Here is a 21,076-nt window from a genome sequence, read left to right as displayed (position 1 = left end):
TGCCTGTGCACCCATCTGGCCAGCAGCCTACCTGGAAATCCACTGAGGAGCTTTGGGTACCAGGTCTCTGGCAACCTGCTGTGACCACTGGTGGCAGAGAAGACCAGCGTTGCCCTCCAGTCATGTTACATGGGGCAGATTCATCTCTGGGGGATTTACAATGCGAGTGGTGATGAATCCGAACCCAGGTTGGGAAGCCTGTGTGGGAAGGGATGATCTTTTTCTGCCTTGCTGCGCACATAAGTAAATCTGTGTCGTTCAGACTACACCTTGGTTAAGGTCCGGTACATGCAGAAGTGAAAAACCTGGTCTTTGGCTCACGATGGTCAAGGATAGATGGCACAAGGCACCGAAAAGGAGAGAAGATAGAGCTTTATGCAAAAAGAAATACAGCTGTTGGGCTATAAAGTCTACCAGGAGGCCTCGCGGTCAGGCGTACTCCCTGAAACTCTTCGTAATGTCATTTTGAAAAAGCACGAGGTGTATCAAATGGAGAGAGGACACATCGACAGCATGGGACGGAACATGGTGCAGAGGTCCCTGATCTAGTCCCAGGCAAGGTGGCAACCCTGCACAGTGTAGTGCAGCGTCACGCAGAGACACGAGCTCGCATCCCGAAAGCAGTCAAGCCCTGCTAGCGCAGCGGCTCACACCATCACGCCAAGGGTGAAGCTCCGCACCGATGCAGCCGTGCTGCTTCCCATTCCATGCCAAGTCCAACCAAGGAGGTGGGTCCCGCGGGCCCTCCTCCTGCAAGAAGGCCCCAACAGGTGCTTGAAGCAAAAGCGGTGGCCAAGGTTACGCTCCCTTGTAGTCAAGAGTAAATAAGGAGTCAGTCCTTCCCTTGCCTGAGAGGTAGCATGAGTAGAGCTGTAAGTGGGGCGTGCTCACAACTCCATCGTGAACTTGCAAGATCAGACCTTAAGGATCCTATTTCAACGCAACCCAGCTTGCACCATCAGGACTTGGGTTTTAAACACCTCGGTGCTCTTTTGGGTGTTTAAGTCAGGTCCAAGGGGCTCAGGAATGAGCACATGGATCTCTATTTAAAGCCTGGCCTTCACTGTGACTGCTTAACACCTGAAACTCCAGCAGCCAGGGTTTAAATGCAAGAGTTTCTTGCTCCTACACTGTTTTTTTTATCTTTCCGATCCTGGCTGCCAGTGTACCTCTCCTGCTGCTGTTTAAAGACACGGCAGGGCTCAGTGGAAGGCTGTGCGGCTGCCCTCTCGGTGTCCTTACATTGGGCCATTTGTGTCAGAAGTTCAACATCACCAAATGTCATTTTGAATGATTATGTAGTCCTAGGTTAATAAACTGCTTACCATCATAGGGGAACTGAACGCTGCATTACTTCAGTTGCTACAGTGGACATTTTTCTTAGCCATGTATGTCAAATGTGCAGCTCAGAGTGATTCTCAATAGCCCTGCATTTCCAGATTCACATTTTTAATTAAACAGCATTTTCTTTCGTTTCTAAATGGGCAGGCAGTGTTGTTTAAATCTCACGGACCTACATGACTAGAACATCTCGAGACCTCATAGCTGCAAAGCTCCAGTCCTGCTGCAGAGAAGAAAATGTCAAAGAACAGTGAAAAAGCGTAACTTACACCAAGCAAGCTCTCTGTGCAACGATTTTTTTATTAAATTACACAGAAAAACATCTTATCAATTCAAAGTCTCTTTGTAGTGACCCAGCTTCAACATTATCTGAAGATTTTGTTCATCCCTTATTTAGTGAGGCTGTTTGTCAGTTTAGGGGAGGAATGGAATGAACCCCCACCCCGACCCTGGGAGAACTAGGATGAACATAAAAAATTTGCTGGTGTTAATGTCTCCAATGTAGTAAGGTGTACTAGTATGGGGTACATACCTTCTTATACATGTAAGAAGGCTGGATTCCTAATGTTGTTCTGAAAATGACCTTAAACCACAGGCAATAGTATGTTTTATAGACATATATTCCAGTAGTTTCCTTGATGCTGTGGAAGTCAAGTACCTAGTGATGGAGAAGACCCCTTTTGGTGCCTTAGACTTCTGAATGCTCTATGCGCCTCCTCTGAACCCACCATTTACTCTAGTTTGAGGCAAGGAACATAGTTTAGGATTTTTTACTGACTTCCCTAGGTGTAACCCAGGCACAGCACGTACAGGGAGACCGCTGATTTACCTTTCGGTAGGGTCTTTTTGCCTGGAAGCTGAAGAGGAGCCGGCTTTTGTTCTGAACCCCGCTCAGCCCTTCACCCTGAGGTAGTGACGGGGAGCGTGGCAGCTCGTCTGCCCATTCCCATTTCTTCCTGCAGGCACCACGTTATATATCCCTCACGAGCCTGACCACAGCTTTCAGAAACATCCAATAAATCAACAGTTAAAAGGGAAGAGTAGACATGGGGAGCAGGTGCTTATTATCTGTGCATCTCTGGAGAAGAATAACCCACAGTGTATTTCCATGCCCATTTGAAATGGAATATGACCATGACCCTGCAAGTGGCTCTGCTTGAATTGTTCCTGGCATCATGTTTTACTCCTAATATTTTCATTGTCTGCCTCCATCAGTTTTACCTCCCACTGTAGCATTAATTTTGTATGTGAATATGGAGGCTGTGCTTTAAATAATACAGCATATGCTTTTTATTTGCCATGTAGAATAATATTTTTTTGGCTGATTTATGTTCCACCTGGACAAAATTATTTTTTATGATGGGTTTATTTCATTTGCTGCCACATCCCCACATGGGTGTGTGTGTGTGTGTGTGTGTGTGTGAATAAGAGAAATCTTGTAAACCACCAATAACGACGGACACAGAAATCTGCTTTGAAACACAAATTTACTGCAAAAGCAGATTCTCTCCAGCCATGTAAATGAAAAAAATGCTGTTGTAATAATTTTAAGCTCACGAATGCATGGTACTACTGGAGAGAGTAATCTTCAGGCTCTTGTATCATCCCTTACACAATGCTGGGAGTATGGAGAAATTCACTGACAGCTATAAGCTATTCCAGTAGAACAAAATTGCACATATGGCTAAAGCATGGATTTAATTTAGCTCTTTTCAGAATTTCATCAAGAAACAAAGCCAGGACAAAACCCTCTGGTCTTTCGGTTTGCAGATTTGCCACAGAACTTCACAAGCTAAGCTGCCAAATCTACTTCATTTCCAGTTTTCACAAGGACTGTGGAAAAATATATTACTTGCTATTGAAACAAGTTAGTTTCAAACAGATAATCTGGGTTTCAATAACAACAACAACAAAAGTATGATGTACCTTGTTTTGTGTTTTACAAACCTGAAAAAGACTGGCAGTATTTTTATGTTAATCTATCACCTACAGAAGTACTCACTATGAACAGATTTTTTTTACTTTTTTTTCTTTTAAAACATACGCAATCCCTAGCACAACTTTGCTCTGATTTTGACTTCCAGCTTTTGGTGCTTTTTGTAAAGCAACTAAAAAGATTAATCATACAAATCCATAATAGTCGTAGCAGTCGGAAAGCTCTGGTTATATTTTCGGTTGTAATAGTTGTCTTTAACCATACAACATCCTCCAGCCAAAACCACATTGTAACAGGAGTGCCTATAATAAGGACACATAACGCTCCATGTCAGCTCTGAACTGACGAGCTGGGAAAAAGTAGGATATTCTTTCAGAGCAGCTTCCCTTTTCATACTGAACGTAACAAGAAGAGATAGGACTTTCACAGGAAAATCCTGCTGCCTCTAGTCCCGCCCCATAACTCTGCATCAGATGGTAGAAAATCCAAGCTGATGTCTCACCCTTGCCATCTCGGGGCAGCAACTGAAGATTTGTTCCCAGGCAGGCCCTCTCCTCCGCACACAAAGCTCTGCTCCAGCCCCTCGTCCTGCCACATCCCTAATTCTTGCTCCACCAGCGAGTATGGAAAGGTTCAGTGAAGGTGGCCCACCTTTGTTCTGCTCCATCTTCTTCTCTTTCCGAGCACTGAGAAGAGTGTAAAATTTATCAATAGCAAGCTAGGCACTGAAAATTGGGTCACTGGTTTAAAACGCGGAACGTAATCTATAGGATGAACGTGTACTGTATTTGTTTCACCACCATGCCAGCCCCGGGCCTTTCAAAGAAAACCAGAGCTCCCATTCTTCCACAAACTCCTCGGGATGAAGGCAGCTCCTGCAGGAATCGTAAGCCTGCAGATGGGAAGGGAAAGGAAAACAGTATAAAAAAGCTACAGTAGATGGTGCTAGACAGGTGCAGAAGACACCAGCTAGTCATTTGAGGATACCTGCAAGATTTACCCCTAAGCTAAGCGGTTTAGAAAATGTGCAATTTAGATTTATCAGTTCAGAAGGGAGATTGAGATAAAAACAGTTGAGCTGGTGAGATTATTAAATGCAGAACCCCATGCTGAGCCGATGCTCACCTTACTACACGTGCTGACGAAGGAGAAATAGGGCGGCTGCACCCAGGCAGTCAACAGGGAAGGCAAGGGTGATGGGAAGAGAGGGGGCAAGTTGCGGGCAGAGACCCTTCCTTCACCCAGGAACTTCTGGGAGCTTGAGGTGGCACCCATCCCGCGTGTTGGGATGGGGATGGCAGAAGCAGCAGGAACGCTGCAGGTTAGGGTCAGAGTGGGAAGCGCAGATCGGTATTTCCTGATGTCAGCCCCTGCGTATCAAACCGTTAATGTCACAGAAAGGTGGTCTTGTGTATTTAATTTTATCAGGCGGAAGAACTCTGATATATGCTGCGCTCGGTTCACCGCTCCCGTGCAGATTTACTCGGCGTTTTAGCATGCGTGCTGCCTCGCTGACAGAGATTAAAGGCTCTCCTCAGAGCCCCAGGTATTACGCTCAAATGTATAAATCAGGGCTTAATATATAATATTTGTCCATAAAAATATATCACGGTGGCATTCGTTTGGCTATCTGCATATTAAATACCATTACAGAAAGTCACGAGTTTATTGAAGATTATTTTGCTACGCCAGTAAAGTCTCCTGCCATCCTAAAAAGGTATCTTTTCTGCCAGAGTGTGGGCAGGGCGGCACAGAGGAAGGGGCAGATTTTGCTAACGCCGTTCCTGACCCCGCATGTGCCCTAGCCATGCGGTGCTGGGCCAAGAACCTGCTCCCAGGCCGGCCCCAGGCTCTAGCTTACCAGCACTGACCAGGCAGGGCAGGGATCACGGTGGAGATGACACCGCGAGCCTCTAAAGGAGAAAATTGCATGATGTATCGCCACTCACGAGCACCCGCCAGAGAGCTGTTTAGAGTGAGATTACAGTCTCAGAGGAGACTCTCATGCCTCTCGGTCACAGGGTTACTGAGATGATGCAGTTGCAGCTTGTATGAGAGAGGTAGGAGGGATTTAAATGACGGCCGGAAAGAAAAACTGGATCAAACCTCCACAAACCTTGTTCAGATTAACCCAGATTCCCGAGTCCCCAGCTTTGAGGGACCTGAAATTGGCCAAACTGATTCTTTTCCCTTAAACAGAAGAAGAAAAATAGGAGGGAGAAGATGAAGTTTATACTTCGGCCAAGAGTTTACAAGCAGCATTTTAGACTGAAGGGAAACAAAGCTGCCCAAAATAAGAGTTTGTGCAGTCCAGAGGTCTTGATCCTACTCATGCCAATTCCGTATTAGCACAGCTATATGGATTTCTCAGCGTTTGCTGCTGACTTACAGAGACACAAGGGAGAGGAAATCAGACTCAGTGCTGCAGTCTTTCCCCCTTCATCCTTTTCATATTCAAGGTCTTTTTTTTTTTTTCTCTTGTAAATTCCTATTATTAACACAGGAGAAAAAAAAAGGTCCCTGGGATCCCTGGCACATCCTTGGAGTGGCTGCAGCCTCATCGTGGATGACTAGACAACTGCCACTGTGCCACATAATGAGGAGCACACACGCTGCACCGGGAGATACTAATGAGGGAGCTACAGCCCCCTTAGCCCTCTCCAGTAAATCCGTGTCTGCAAGCCATGTTTTATTTATCAGGCTTATTATGGCAGCACTAAGGAGACATTTGGAAAGGGCCGCTGCCGTCCTGAGCACTGTACACCACAGTGCCTGCTCCAACCAGCTTCCAGGGGAAACGGATGAGGCTGGCAAAAGGTAGGGGAGAGGGATGCTACCCACACGCCACGTGAACAACGCCGTGGCAGCATTTATCCCACCGGCTCCTTTACGCAGCAGGGTTCAGCCCATTTTGACCTCCCGGTGCTAGCTGAGCACCGCTCGGGAGGGATCCCAGGCCCTGCAAATACGCAGTGACTGGCGAACAGATCAAAGCTCATTTTGCAGTGATCTCCAGGAATGCTTCTGAGGAAGTGAGGACTTGGTGGGCCTGGAGAGACCCAGCTGCAACCTGCAGAGCCAGGCAGCCGACTTGGAGGGGCTTCACGGGAGCTGCCTGAGATGGCTGCCCCCCCGCCCCCCAGCACTGCTCCCAGCAGAGCTCCTGCTTTTCACCGTGCACACAAAACACTGCTCCTCTGCACCGAGACGCGACACCGCGGAGCCCTTGTTGTGCCGCCGCTTCTGGCAATGTGCAGTCTCGCCCAGACTTGCATGCGTGCCAGAGGGAAAGGGGGTTTAGGATTGCCGCTCCCTTCTTCAAATGTCCTCTTCCTGACCCCTCTGCATGCTTTGCCAGAGGTTTCTGTCCGCTTTGGAGAATCATTCCGCTCGCAGAGGACCAACAGAAACAGGAGTAAAAGGCAGCTAAGTGAAAGACAGAAGAGAGATGAGTAAATCTTTGCAAAAGTTATACCACAGATGTCAGCAGGACTCAGACAAATTGGTCTGCATTCCTTTAACATATTAGATTTCTACTTACCCTGACCATTAGCACGTTAAGCTACAAGGGCTGATTATATGAAACTCATGGAGAGGCATCAATTAAGACGATAAATTTACATACATTCCTTCTGGATGAGAAATGACGGGTTTCCTCGGTTCAGAGTTTGGTACAACTGGACTCCGTTTCAGAAAGAAAAAGGAGAAGAGAAAAGTGCTAAATGTGTGCATCTGTACTGCTACCCAAAATGATGGAAGCAGTTCACAAGTTTGAGCAAAAATGTACGTCAAATAGGAATAGAAGGAAACGACTCGCAGTTTCCGAGGCTGAACTCTAATCTGCCATGTCACATCGACAACAGATTACGAGAGGAAGTGAAATTCCCAAGAGATGTTGCTCTTACAAGGCCGGCCCAAATGGTGTTCCCAGGCTGCAGAATGCAACATTAAATATTTGCACATATTTATCACTTTTCGCCTACACAAGATCTCATCTTATTTTGGAAACACTGTGCAGCAGAACAACTTCCTAACCGCCAAAGTGTAGCCATCGCTGGTCTGCAATGTGCCAGTGGCGCCTATTTCATGCCAGCACGCATCCTGGGAAAACTGTTAACAAAGACGGTTTGTTATCCTGTTGCCACTGAAGAGAGAATTAAAACAGGCCTTGCAAATGGTACGAAAACCCACGCAAGTTGACAGAATCATCTGTCTTTTCTTGAAAAATACTGCGCAGCTGCTCATGTTGCTGGAGGAGACAGGCCACTAGCAGCACTGTTACTATAACTAGCCTTTGTAGCACTAACCTTAGTGCTACTGTGGCTAAATACTGATGTACAGCTGAGTTAACTAGTTAATAATAGTAATAGCTCAGTAACAGTAATAGCTAAATAGCAATAGCGATAGTTCATCCGCGTTCTTCTTCAGGATTCGGCCACAGAAAGAAGGCCCCTGTCCAGAAAGGGCTGAACACCACCAGCTCTCATTCACTTCAGGGAAAATTAAAAGTTTTCAGCTAATACAGTAATTTATATGTGATTCCTCCTTTCCTGCATAGCGGTACCAAATCTATTCAAACGGAAAGGTGTTTTCACCCCCACACTGCTGGGCTTGCACTTGCGGTGCTGGGTAAAGACCTACTGTTGCACATTGTCATTTTGGTTTCCTTATCCAGAACCCTGTGCTGGGCGAAGGAAAGCGTTTACACCTTCTTGGACTGCCAGATAGCAAACATGCAAGCTCCTTCATTGCTCAGGACACGAGACAAGGCGTTTCCAGCTGATTCCTCTACCAGGTGCTGCGTGGCCACAATAATCAGAGTGTTCTGAAGAGGGAATACTTTAAAGAAATGCCACTTGCACGTTAAAGTTTGTGCCACATACGGGATCATCTTTTCTTAACAGGAGGGGAAAAAGAAAAGTGCCGTTTCTTTTTCTCGTGTGCACAGCCATCGCAATTACATACCACTGGAGTTAGAAATACGTGCTCCTTTACTTCACTCTAACCAAAGAGCAATCAAACCTACTCAGGCTTGTGTTAATGATATACATTATACGTACCAGAGACATTTACACTGCATATCAAAATCGATCAGAACATAAGGAAGTTTAAAAAAAGAAAAGCCTATTGCCTTATGCTGTGAAGTTTGACTTGAGTATGATCTATCTCAGCCTAATGGGTTAGACACATGCCTGCACAGGCTACAGCACTGTATTAGCACTACGCTAAAAATGAGGCAACATTTACAGCCGAAGATGGAAGCAGACCGTGCGGCTCTACATTTTGCGTTACAAAGAGGGCAGGTAGGAGCGAAATTTACTTTATGCTCAGGTCGTAATTTGTATAGTATCATCGCACTGAAGGCACAGCTCTTCCTCGTCTGGTGCTTTTGCTACGACCACATACTTCCCCCATTTGCAGCTTCAAGCTGGGTTGTTTCTGTCACCTTTTTCTCCTCCCCAGCCAGTATGTTCTAACCACAAGTAAAGCCTCCAGTTTTAAATTTGCTCAGGTGTTTTAATATTTTTGTTAATTTGGACAGGGAAGTTGGACAATAAACCAATTCCTCTTGTTCCTAAAGATCTATTGCTTCTTCCAATGTATTGCATGTTCGGCACACGCGGCATTTCAATTAAAGGCCGCAAAACTGTTACCGGTGCATTAACGACGCACTGTGTCTACGTAAAGACAGAAATACACATTGTGGCCACTTTTCTGGCCTGGTGCGATCATTTTTGTTTGCGTGTGCTTGCTTTCGCAATGAACTATCTGCGAACAGATTGTGATTTTGACACCAGCCCGTATCTCCCCTTAACCTCAACGGTTTGCCAGAGCCAGTGCCGCTGGCCGAGCTCTCCTCCCTCAGGCAGTCCGGTTGCCACCCGGTGCCCGGGCCCCGGGTGCTCCTTCCCTCCAGACCGCGGACCTGGGGAGAAACCCGAAGCAGCCCCATGGACCAGAGAGCCTGGGGGAGCACGGAGGCGGCCGGCACGGCTGAGGCCGGCCCCGTTCGTCGGGGTTCTCCCATCCCCGCCAGCCGCGGAACCAGGCCGAGCCCCGAACACCTCAGCGAAGCCGCCCCGTCCCCTTCCGGGCCGCGGCCGCGGGCTTACCCCGCCACCGCGCAGGCGCCGAAGGCGTCGGCCCGCCCCCGCCTCGGGCTATTGGTTGATCCGTTGCCGCGGCAACGCGCTCAACACACACACACACACACACACACACACCCTCCCCCGTCCCGTCCCCAAGCCGTTCTGCCCCACGTGACCCACGGCAGCTCTTCCAGCCAACTGGCCTGTGACCAGCCCCGCGCCAGCCGGCTGATGGGGGGGCGTGGCGGAGGGGGGGAAACTGTTGTTTTCCATTGGCTGCTGCCGAGGCTCGCTGATTGGCAGGGGGCGGCGGAGCCGGGCCGCTGGGCTGCCCGCCGATTGGTTGGGCCCGGAGGTGAGGCTGTGGGGTGATGCCGGCCGCCCCGCGGCCGCTGCCGGCCGGCCCTCCGCAGGCCTGGCCCACGGACAAAGGCGCGCCCGCTCCCCCCCCCCCACTCCTCCCCGCACCTCAGGGCTGGCACGGCTGAGCCGCGGCTCCTCGGCGGGCTTGCTGGGAGGCGGCGACGCGAGCCTGGCCCCGTGCCGGCGGGGCTCCGCCGGCCGCGGCGCCCTCCCCTCCGTCCCGCTCTAATTTGCCGTCGGGGCACGCGGCGCGAGGGGGGGCCGTCACGCTCGCCGCGCGCCCGCCAGCCAATGGGCGGCCTCGGGGAACGCGGGCAGCACGCGGAGCCCGCGTGTCCCCGCCGCCTGTTCTGTCAATCAACTCACGGCCCCGCCCACCCCCCCTCCCCCGAGCCGCGCCTCCCGCTGCCCCGCCCGGTCGGTGGCGGAGGCGGAGGAGGGGGGAACCGGGGCGGGGGGGGTCGGCGGGCACCGAGCGGCTGCGGGCCGCTTGCCCTGTCGCCGAGGAGGGGAGGGGGGGGTGGGGAAAGGTCTTCTCGGTCACGGCGCCGTGCCCGGGGGCGGCGAGTAGGACGTTACTGGGGGCTGGGGGGAAGCCGCCGGGTTGCTCCACCGGCCCGGCCGGTCGCGGTGCCCTCCCCCGGTGCGGGGCGAGGGGCGGAGCCGTGGCGGGGGGGGGTGGCCGCATCCCGCCGCCTTTATCTGCCGTGCGGGCGCGGGGGGTGGCACTGGGGGAACACCTAGTTTTAAGATAGGTGCTATAAATACGGCGCCGGGGATGGGAGCGCAGCCACGGGCGACGGGTGGACCGTGAGAGCGGCTGCGGACCACGGTGGGTGCCCGCCCCGCGGTGCCTCGGACCGGGCCACGCCGGCTCGGGTGAGGGAGAAGGCGGCGGCGGTGGGGGGGGACGGGACTGAATTTTAATTGACCGGCGTGGCGCCCCCCTCCTCCAGCCGCACGCCACGCGTGGCTGCCGGGAGGAGTGGTGGGGTTGGGGGTTTTTGGGGGGTGTCGGGGCGGGGGGAAGCCTCAAAACCGGAGGTAGGGCCGAGGATAAAGGCGGCGGGACGGGACGGCGGGCTGGGGGGGGGGGGACAGCAGCCCCTAACGCCGGCGCTTGCCCGCAGGACTCAGCCCGGGAGCAGCCGCCGAGCCCGGAGGGCGGCCGGTGCCGCTGGCGAGGAGGAGGAGGAGGTGGCCGGCGGAGGAGCCCCGCGGTCCGAGCCCCCCCCCCCCCCAACGCCCCCCAACCCCTGCGAGGTCTCCCAGCCGCCGGCACGATGCAGATCTGCGACTCGTACAGCCAGAAGTACTCCCTCTTCAACGCCATGAACCGCTTCATCGGCGCCGTCAACAACATGGACCAGACGGTGATGGTGCCCAGCCTGCTGCGGGACGTGCCGCTGCTGCTGGAGGAGCTGGACGCGGCCGGAGCCGTCTGTCCCCAACGGGAAACCCCCCTACCCCCCGGCGACCCCGGCGCCTATTTTTCCCGTAGGGACATGTACAGCCATTACATGCTGCTCAAGTCCATCCGCAACGATATCGAGTGGGGGGTGGTCCAGCCGCCGGCGGGCGAGGAGGCGACCCGCAAGAAGGACAAGCTGGGCGGTGGGCCCGCCGAGGAGGGCGAGGGGGAGGAGGACCTGGAGCAGCAGTTCCACTACCACCTCAGCGGACTCCACTCGGTCCTCTCCAAGCTCACCCGCAAGGCCAACGTCCTCACCAACAGATACAAGCAGGAGATCGGCTTCAGCAGCTGGGGGCAGTGAGCGCCGGCGGGGGGGGGGGGGGGGGGGGACGGGAATCGGGGATCGGGGGACGGAGGGACACCGGGAACGGAGCGGCGGGTCCCCCCGCCCGGCGATGCTGCTGCCGCGGTGGTCGTGGAGGAGGAGGAGGGCGAGGGCTGCGCCCCCGGGGCTGAGGCTTCCCTGAGCGCTCCCAGGACCGCGGCCGGTTTTCTACCAACGCACAAGCGAGAGAGAGGTGTACATTAATCAGTACTAGTTCATTAATTATTATTTTTCCCCCTCCTTTTATTTTTTTTTTTTCTCGTTAGCGGTTGCTCGGGGCCGAGCCCGTGCGTGTGTACGAGGTGGTGGCGTAGCTGGCGGATAGGAGGCTCAAGGCGAGCCGATGAGCATAACAAAACTGGCATAAAATCGCTTCTCTTACCCAGGAGGGAACCCAGCGGGCTCATGAGCATCCCTCTGTCGCGGGACGGATGGCAGGTCCCACGGTTGTACATGTACTGGAGTTTATTTAAAACTTTTTTTACTCAGATGTAGAGTATATTCTAAAATAAATGCGAATGTATTAACTAAAAGTGACAAACTTTTTGGTATGATTTACGTTTCTTTAATTAAATGATATTTTTAACATCTGGAATTCTTCTGTTGTTCTTCTAAGTTATTCCCAGAGCTGCCTTACTAGACACAGAAATCTTTGCATGTGCAAGAGAGAGGGGGTTTGTGGCTTCCCCCCACCCCCCCAAAGGGAGCAATTGTGTAGTGATGCTAAGTTGGCATATCTAAAATGGATGGATGACCCTGTTAACTGCACCGTACATGGCCTGAGTTTTGGTAAGCTGTTGCCAACCGGACAGTCCAGTTGCTCTGCGTGAATGCTGGCGTGAAGGTCAGTGCCCCGTTAACAAAATCCGAGAAGACCGAGTCACGGTTACTTTGCAGGCAGCAATTCATGGAGGTTGGAGCAAAGCCTTGGAATGACTCTTGCTTTTTTCGGGAAGTATCTTAATGTACTGTGCGGAGCTCTTTTCTCTCCCTCCAAATAGGTCTGGGATACTTGCCTCCCCCATCTCTTGCGTTACTTTCTTTCCTCTGTAATTCTCCTTGGATACTAGGTATTAATTGGTTTTATGTTACCCAAATAGTACTGATTTCTTTTCTGCATATTTTTTTTTCATTTGCTGAATTAATGTGCCTCAGAATTGGGTGTCTATATAGTGTTCTAATATTAAAAGTGTACTTACTGATTACAATACACTGCGTGCCTATCACAGAGGATAACCATTTAATAAATACGTACGTCCTTCCATAAGGTATGAAGTTTTCTTCTCGGGCACTGAAACGCCAAGTTTGTAGACATCTCCTTATACTGAAATTTCACTTTGTATTATTGCCATCAGATTTAGGGCTTCTTTGGTGTTCTTTTTACTTTTAAAAATAGAAGAATTTTTCTCTCGGCTTTAAGGATATTTTTGCTTAAATTCAGGTACTCCCTAGCAATTTGTTTTTCAGCCCAACTGTTCGAACATTGTACTAAAGCATGAGCACTCCAGACATGGTACTAGTTGGCAGATGTTTGTATAGTTAAAACAATCGGTCTGCGTGTATGTTTAAAAATAAATCTTTTGGAAGGTTTTCCCTTCTAGGGTAAAGAAGAACTTCGTAAGGCCGGATGATTTTTAGCTTGGCAATGCTTGTTCTTTTCGTAACGTTTTTAACTCCTCTTCCCCTCCCCCCTTGGGAAGCTGCCAGGAAAAAAGTCATGAACAAGGAGAGGGATTACCCTGGTTTCCTAACATGTCAGCTCGCCACTTTTGCCGTAGTCTGACTAATGTAACGCAAAAGATGCGGTGCCTTACGCTGGACGGTAAAGTTTTGCTCTCCTGAAGGAGGGGGTGAGAGGGAGAACCCGTTCTGCTGTGTGGCTCCCTTCTGCCTTGCGCTCAGCCAGCTGAAAACCACAGTACAACCTCTGCTCGGGAGCGCTGGTAAAACCTCAGACAAAAGCAGCTGGCGCAGTTTCAACAGCGTTCCTTTTGAACTCCCGGTAACTTCTCCTGGTACGGATTTAGAGGATACTGTTTAAAAGTTGCACAAGAGACAGCGTGGTGCTGATTTAGGCTGTGAGTAACACAAGAAAAATAGCATTACATTAGTGCAGCGTCACCGTGAATATTGCATCCCTTCCCTTTGCATCCTAAAAAAAGACAAGAGAAAAGTTTCAGTGAAAGGGCAGCTCAAAACTAGCGCTATTTGGCAGCAAGGGTGGCATTTCCTTACAAGTAAAGGTTTGGGTAACAGAGGAGATAGGATGATACTGTGACTCAAGGGTTTGCCTTGCGTCAGTGACTAACCCGCAGTTGCTGAACTGCTCGTGGCTCCCACGCAGGGCCCGGCCGCACGGCTGGCAGCAGCCCGGGTAATCCCAATTCAGCCGCGGCAAAAACTGCTGAGACTCACACCAGCAGAAGAGATGCTGCCACCTCCTACCTGGCAGCTGCTTTAAAATTCCCCTTTTTTTTCAAGGTCATGGGAGAAGATCGAGGCTCTTGGGATCAAGAAAGCGATCTCGTGATGCGGGGCGGGGGGGGGGGGGGGGAGGGAAACCGACAGATAAAAACCAGTATTTCTCATGCAAAGGACAAGGGACGGGACTTTGCTGTTGGCTGCTGTGGAAAACAACTCAGCCTAAAAGGTGGGGTGGTCAGGCAATTATGTAAATGCTAGCTCCTGACACTGCAGTAAGCAAAGATAAGATTGCAGAGTCTTAACACTCAGATTTTGTACCTTAGATGCTGATTTGGGAAAAAATTTCCATTAGTGGTGCTATATAATGCAGTTAGGTTTATTATTAGGAGTTACCTTTTCTTTTGAAGGACTGGATCATTTTAAGTGCTCCTGATTGGACACCAAGTTCAGCAAAGCTTTAGTCTGCTCCGGTAAAGTGATTCTGATACTTGTAAGTGATAATGACAAATGACATCAGTCTAACGTAAAAGTATCTTTGTGATGTCAAATACTTTGACAAGTGGCTTTATCTCCAAGCCACAAGTGAACATAAAGACAACTTGTCAAACTACCGTAACCGTGCACAAACCAGGGGAACGTGCACGTGCACCGTGAGAAGCAGTTGTCATTTTTAGCTCACTTAAATGAAAGAGACTCAATATGCAGGAAGGCAGACATTAGAAGAGTAATAAATAATGAGACCGAGAACAGTTTGCAGTTACAAATTGATCACAGCAGAAGGTGTGTTACAGCCAAGGAGCCTCAAGGACATTGCTCATGGGATGCATCAGTTAATATATAGAAGTGCCCGGTATGTGTCATTATAGTTTATGAGTCAACTCTTATTTTTGTGTATACAAAAGAACAGGAGGGCAAAGGGGGGGGAGGGGAGGAAGCCAAGCTTTTGTCTCAAGATATGTATATATATATGTGTATACAAATGAGGGCACTGCGGCTGGGCGTGAGTCCCATGGGAAGAACATCCTTTCGAAGGCTGCTTTGGCCACTGGCTGCTGCCCTGGATGGATGGCAGGTCTGTGCTGGACGACGTGTGCATTTCAGGAATCGTGCCCGCCTCTGGCACCGTAAAGTTTTCTCCATTCCCCTCCAGAAGTCAGCTGCCATACCCCTTTCTTGCCCAGGAGCTGATGAAAAGTCTGAAATCAGTATCTTGGCACCCACTTGGACTAGACCCACCTGCTGCAGTCCCTTGTGCTCGGAGGGGTGCAGGTGAAGCTGAGTCAGGCTAGGCTCTCATCTTCCTACTTTCCCTCTGAAAGCTTTTTTCTTTCAGAAGGTTTTAAATAAATCAAGATACCTGCATTTTGTGGTTTGTTTTTTTTCCCCTGCACAGGCTCTTGCACCGAAACACTTGAGTCATCAGTAGCTCAGCTTTGCTGAAAGATGCACTACCGTTAGTGGCCAGATGGAAGGTTATATTAGGTTCTCATCTTTATGGAGTTAAGCTCTGCAGCCTGTTCTACCAGGAAAAATAAAAGGAAAAAAGAAAGGGGTAGCAAGCTTCTCTTCTTTGTGCCTATGGGTTTGGTACACAGTTTATCACCTTGTGGAAAAGTCTGCAGTGATTTTCTCCCACAGACTTAACTTCCCTGAAGCACTGAGTATGGGAGACGATTGTCTGGAAGTACTGCTTTTTATTATTTATATCTTTAAACATGAAATCTTTTTATTATTTATATCTAGCTAACAGTGTGATGGGTACTATATTCCGAAGAGCTCAAAGACCGTAGGTGATAATACACACAGGGAAAAAAGAAGAGCGTGATGGGTTATAACCTGCCATAGAATCTGAGAGGAGTGCAAGCAGGGTGAGCATTGCAAAAGCAGTTCCAGCTCGGCATGCGTTTCTCTGTTATTTGTTGTTGTCACCTCTAAGCAAGCGGAAATACCTGAATGCATTAGTTCTAATGTTGCAAAATCACTTTCCTTCCAGACCACAGACTTGCACGACAAGTTGGGTCAAAATTAGTTTTAAGGAATGAAGTTATAAACTCCTTTCCAAAAGGAAATTTGCAAATAGGAGGGCAGTAATTGTGTACCTTTCTGTTGGTAGCCAACTGCCAGAATTGACACTCTTTATAAAAAGTAATATTCCTTCCCTGTTCAAACACACTCATACTTTTTTGACCCGGAGTGACAGAACGGGGAAAACACCTTCTAGTTTTTGTGCTTTTGAATTTTGTCCTGGAAGAGATGGCACAGAAGAAGCTTGGAGAGCTTAGAGAGAAAACAGGTGCCTCTGCATTAAATCACAAAAGAGTAAATGAGCCTACCTCGTGATGTTCGTAAGGTTTGCCATAGTATCAATTAAAGCGTTGTATCTTTTCATCGCATTTATCTACATATATGTCTGATTCTAATTTAATTCCTTCTTTTTGTTCTGGCCTGTTTTACCTTAGCAACTTCGGTTTACAAACAACAGGGTTGATGTCTGACAGGCACGGATGCTCCACTTAAGACTAGCTGAGCCTTTTTAAGTGCATCTCCCTTTGCATCTGTATTTGAACTGAGAAGACGGGCAGAGTGCCTAAAGCCGTGATTCGGAGTATAGCGCAGCAGCACGGCAACCCCCTTGCTGTGGGATTGCTGTTTAGTCAACGGCATACGTGCTGGAGCGGGGAGAGGGATGCAAGGTGAAGCTTTACTTCAGGGGTTTCCTCCAGTTCGTGCTGTGGTGGGAGGGAGAAAGGCAATGAGGAGGTTTCTCACCCCGTAACCGATGTGGGTTTTCCCTGGGAGCAAAGAAAGGGAAACGATGAAGCATCCTTTTATCCCTCCTGAGTGGGAGCGATGGTGCCTGTACACAAAGGTTTTCCACCACACTCAGGGCAGAAAAGATTTCTTTCAGGTCCAAGTTGACAGCTTTCGTGGTTTATCAAAACACCTGGGAGTTGAGAGATTAAAGACTTGCTGAGTCAGCACTCATCTGCCAACAAGCAGATATTGCATGGATGGAGGCTGCTTCAATGCAGAGATTAGATATGTCAGATAGACTACACCCTTCCTGGTTTTTTAGTGAGTCTGTAGGAAGCCTGGCCAGTCAGCTGGTTTCACTTACACCACACTCGGAGGAAATTTTACTGGAATGCGAGAGTGATGTTTTTTGTATGCGAAGAAATAGTTTTAGTTCTCAAATATTTCAGCGTAAAGTTCTGCTCCCCTTGTCTCTTTTGTAGGTAGACAGTCTAAATGCAGATCCAGGGAGACACAAGGTCTCAATTAGACGTACCTCAACAAAAGCATTTTTTCGAGTTTTAATATCTGTGCTTCTGAGGTATTGTATTTCGTCTTACATTTGAAATGGCTTCCCCAGACTTGTCATCACAAAGAGGGGAATGACCATCCTCCCCTGGAAGTCTGGAACTGGAGTCTGGTTTTCTTCAGTTTTCAGGGGGGGATAAGCAACCTACAGAGCTTCCTGCACTCTGCACCAAGTTAGTTCGCATTTCATCCTTATTATCAGACCATTTGGAAATGGGAATGCCTGAGCCTGATTGTACGCCGCTAACTGAAGAGTTATGCAGATATGCACTAGTTAGAGTATATTGACAAGTACGGTGATATTTGGCATTTCTGCAGAGCTAGTTACAAAATTGTCCATTTAGATCGCTGAAGCTAGAAGCCCACAAAGCCACCAATTCAATACGGTTATCAAGATTGCTAACCACAGAGGAGCCTGCTCCTGCAGCTGTGAACAGCCCACACGAGGATTTCTTTCAGCCAAACATCTATCGACTTCACACACATTTTTTTTATCCGAGTGCCCACCAGTGGGTAACACTCAGGATGGCTCAAGCCACCTGCCTTGCTTCTTGCTTTCCCACGTGTGCTGTCCATCCACTTCTCCTCACATACTCTTCCTTCATTCCCTGAAGGCTGTTTTTCCTATGGACTTGTCCCTGTGTCCTTCCCAATTCCCTTTCCCATCTCTCTGAGATTTTCCTCCCTGAAATTCCTAGTAAACCAATCTCATTTCATCACGCAGACAGGTCTCAGTTTTGAACTGAACTGTAATTGGTAATAACAGCGTATTGGGTGATTTAACGATATTTCCTCGTTTGAATCATGTAATTAAACCTGGCTTCTTTTATTAACCTGTTATTTTTCATGTGGAGGCATTGCTTTTTTGAAAATGTTTTAATAGTGATGGCTGATCACCAATCCATACTTTGAGAAATATCTGAGTGCCTAAATAGCTGTGCTGAAGGCAGAGCCAACAATGCAGAAAGCTGCTTTCTGTTGCTAATGTGTGCTATGCTCATCTTTTGAGGAGCCCTAATAATTGCCATTAGTATTAATTGTAGCGTCACACTGAGAGAAAAATATACCCTGTAGCGAGCCTGTACGGCGATGAGGAGCTGGCAGATCGTGGCCTTTGCATTTACGATGCTGGCTTTTGTATTCAAGCTCAGCATCGTGCAAAAAATGCGTCATCTAAAGAAGTCAAAAAGTCTGGTTGTAGTGAAACAGGCGGTGGGTTTCTTTCAGCTTTCGCTGGTATTGTTAGTACGATATTTAGCAAAGACTAGAACAATTCCTCATCTAGGTGAATGCAGTCATGGGAGTCTTATTTTTAAAACCAAACTAAGAACACATGCAATATATTTCAAAGGTCTATGTATTTTAAGACCCAGAGGTGGCTATTTCTTGACTGACTTAAGCCTGTGCAGCACCAAGAAGGCTGGTCCCGTCCTGTCCCCGTCCCCCACCCCGTCCCCGTGAGCCGTCCGTTCCCGTTGTGCCGGCACCAACGCTCATGCGGCGATGGAGTTACCAGAGCAGGGAGCTGATCCAGTGGAAAATTAGCAGAGGAAAAAAGCTTTCAGCTGTACTAATTCCCTCATTCAGCAGAAGGTGTAGCTGCATTAGCTGCGGGGCTGGCGTGGAGGAAGGGTTGGGAACGTGCTGCCAGGAGGCAGAGTGGGACCTCCCTTCTTGGCAGCCGCTTTCACGTAGATGGGATTAAGCGGGTTGTGAAAGCGTCGCCTGAGTCCCGTCTTCAAAAGAGAGTTGTATGCTGATGACTCTGAGTATCACTGAAACCGGCAGCTGCTCAGGCCAAGATCTGAGGGGACAGGGCTGATTACACCTCAGCCCTCTGGCACTTGGATGCCTCCATCCCCTCGCGGTGGCCATCACCGAGAGGAGACACGCTTCCACATGGTATTTAAGAGCGAGATACTTGGCTTCTTCCGAAGCTGCCGGGAGGCTTCCCGGTGAGGGAAGTTCTCCCAGCGTGAAGTTCTGTGTCCCAGCCTCCTGGAGAGCACCTAGAAGGTGGTACGGGACAGTGATGCCAAATACACCATGGTAGCAATTTTGCTTGATAGGGCAGGCTTTAACATTGACGGAGCGCGTGGGAGGGAAAGAGGAAAGAGCAACAGGAATGCTGGGTTCATCTTGTGTGCAGGCACCAACACACGCCGAGTCCCACGACTTGACGCGGGGACGGGAGCCTGGGACATGCCCTCCCTGAAAACGCCCTGAGCACAAGGTCTCTCTTGCTCTCTAATTAAAGGATACCATGCAAAATAAGGCTGCGACCTGAGGACTGAAAGCCAGGAGAGCCGGTTGCTCCTGAAGGGACTGGAACCACTCTTCAAGGAACCTCGAGAGGTGAACTTGAAGCAACGCGGAGGTTTGAAAATAAGGTCTCTGCTAGCCTTCAAAGATGCTGCTGGCTAAAAAGGCAGAGTATTTTGTGGGTGCCCTTCTCAGCAGATACGCTCCGAGGCCACTGACAAGGCTGAAACCATTTCTCTTGGGGGCTGTGATTTAGAGGAGCGCAGATTTCGGCACGGTTCCCTCCTTCTGCAGGAGGTAGGATCTGGCTGCGCTACAGGAAAAACCAGGCTTCTTCTCTTCCTTCCACGAGGCCATGTAAGGCGAAATTTTCTGTTATTGCTGCTGCAGCTGCAACCAGCACGGGTAGAGAGCTGAGGGAGGCAGCCTCTCCCGGCAAGTTTTGCCCGATTCTCTCTGCGGGGTAGGCAGCGCTGCATGGAGATGGCTTTCCCAGCCAACCTCCCTCTCGTCCCCTCCCAGTGGCACTGGAGCCTTGCCATACCCCACTCCACCTCTCCTCCTCTTTTCCCTCCCTACTCTTAGAGCAGCCACCTGGAAAACACCGGAGGGTGCAGGCAGGAGCCTGTACCATCAGGAAAGAGGAGGAGGGATTGCCCGTTGAGTTTGCCGGGGGATGCTGCCTTCATGGGAAGGGGGAGCAGAAACGAAGCTGCTGTTGTGGGAGCAAGGGTGCTAATCCACGGCGCTCTTCCAACCTGATTTATCTCCCCCAAGTCCCAAAGTCAGCCTTGCCTGGTATATGAACTCTTTCTGAAAGAGATGCCAAGCAGCCCAGTGCTTGCAAGAGTAAGGTGCTTTCGTCAGGCCGTAAACACCATTTTAGAGAGCCGAGAGCTTTGATGTGAAAGCACAGATAACTATGTTCCTTTGCGCTGTCGTGGCTTGGTGGATGAAGAGAATGGCACAAAAAAGCTTCGTATTTTGAAATTAAATGTTTTTATTCTCCCTTTGCATCCTTTACCAGATCTCAGACTTGGAGCAGTGCCTAGATGGACGTTGTGAGCCCTGATGTGCCTGGCAGTCACCGGCAGCGGTTGCAGAGGCCATGGAGCTGCTGTGGAGGGCTACGTGACTCCGGCCAGCCTTCCTGCCCAGCTTTCTGCCATACGGAAAGTGGAAGGCAGGGGAGGATGTTGTTCACCAGGCCCTCATCTGACATAGGGTCAGCACGTAGGGTGAGCAGCTCCTCTTCCTCCTCCTCCTCCTCCTCTTCCTCTTCTTCCTCCCCTGACTCAGTGGCCAGGGGACATCTCCAGGTGCAACAGCTTTCTCCACGAAAGCTAAGCTCGGTAGAGACTGGCTGTCAGACTCTGAATCACTCGCTGCTTTTGACTGTGTGTTTTGGACAGGATCCCCTTCCATCTGCATTGATGCAACTATTGTTTGTATACACGATTTTAAGAAGTGATTTCCTTTCCTTCTTGCTCTTTTTAATATCGTGTAGCAGCTAGAAGCAGGGAGGAGAGACTGGCACCATA

At 49.7% G+C, this 21,076-nt stretch overlaps 1 protein-coding gene and 1 long non-coding RNA gene across 4 annotated transcripts; one reads left to right on the top strand and one right to left on the bottom strand.

Moving 5' to 3' along the window:
* Positions 1-2,809: 2,809 nt before the first annotated feature.
* LOC126053245 (uncharacterized) lies at positions 2,810-9,984 on the bottom strand. Of its 2 annotated transcripts, none has more exons than XR_007510313.1 (2): positions 9,835-9,984; positions 2,810-6,703 (listed from the first exon to the last, which is right to left on the bottom strand). It is a non-coding gene; the product is annotated as an uncharacterized LOC126053245 (long non-coding RNA). The 2 variants fall into 2 exon arrangements; XR_007510314.1 differs by lacking the exon at positions 9,835-9,984 and adding an exon at positions 9,391-9,430.
* A 434-nt stretch (positions 9,985-10,418) lies between these two features.
* On the top strand, positions 10,419-12,118 carry MID1IP1 (MID1 interacting protein 1). 2 transcript variants are annotated; one of them, XM_049835268.1, is made up of 2 exons: positions 10,419-10,608; positions 10,860-12,118. In XM_049835268.1, the coding sequence occupies exon 2, from the start codon at positions 11,013-11,015 to the stop codon at positions 11,502-11,504; it is 492 nt and encodes a 163-aa protein (XP_049691225.1). In that variant the 5' UTR covers positions 10,419-10,608; positions 10,860-11,012; the 3' UTR covers positions 11,505-12,118. The 2 variants fall into 2 exon arrangements, with proteins under 2 accessions (XP_049691225.1, XP_049691226.1); XM_049835269.1 differs by having other exon boundaries at positions 10,420-10,561.
* The last annotated feature ends 8,958 nt before the right edge of the window (positions 12,119-21,076 follow it).

Source organism: Accipiter gentilis, chromosome 32 (genome assembly GCF_929443795.1).
Source record: "Accipiter gentilis chromosome 32, bAccGen1.1, whole genome shotgun sequence".
NCBI classification, from domain to species: domain Eukaryota; kingdom Metazoa; phylum Chordata; class Aves; order Accipitriformes; family Accipitridae; genus Astur; species Astur gentilis.
This window is presented reverse-complemented; position numbering and strand designations above follow the sequence as displayed.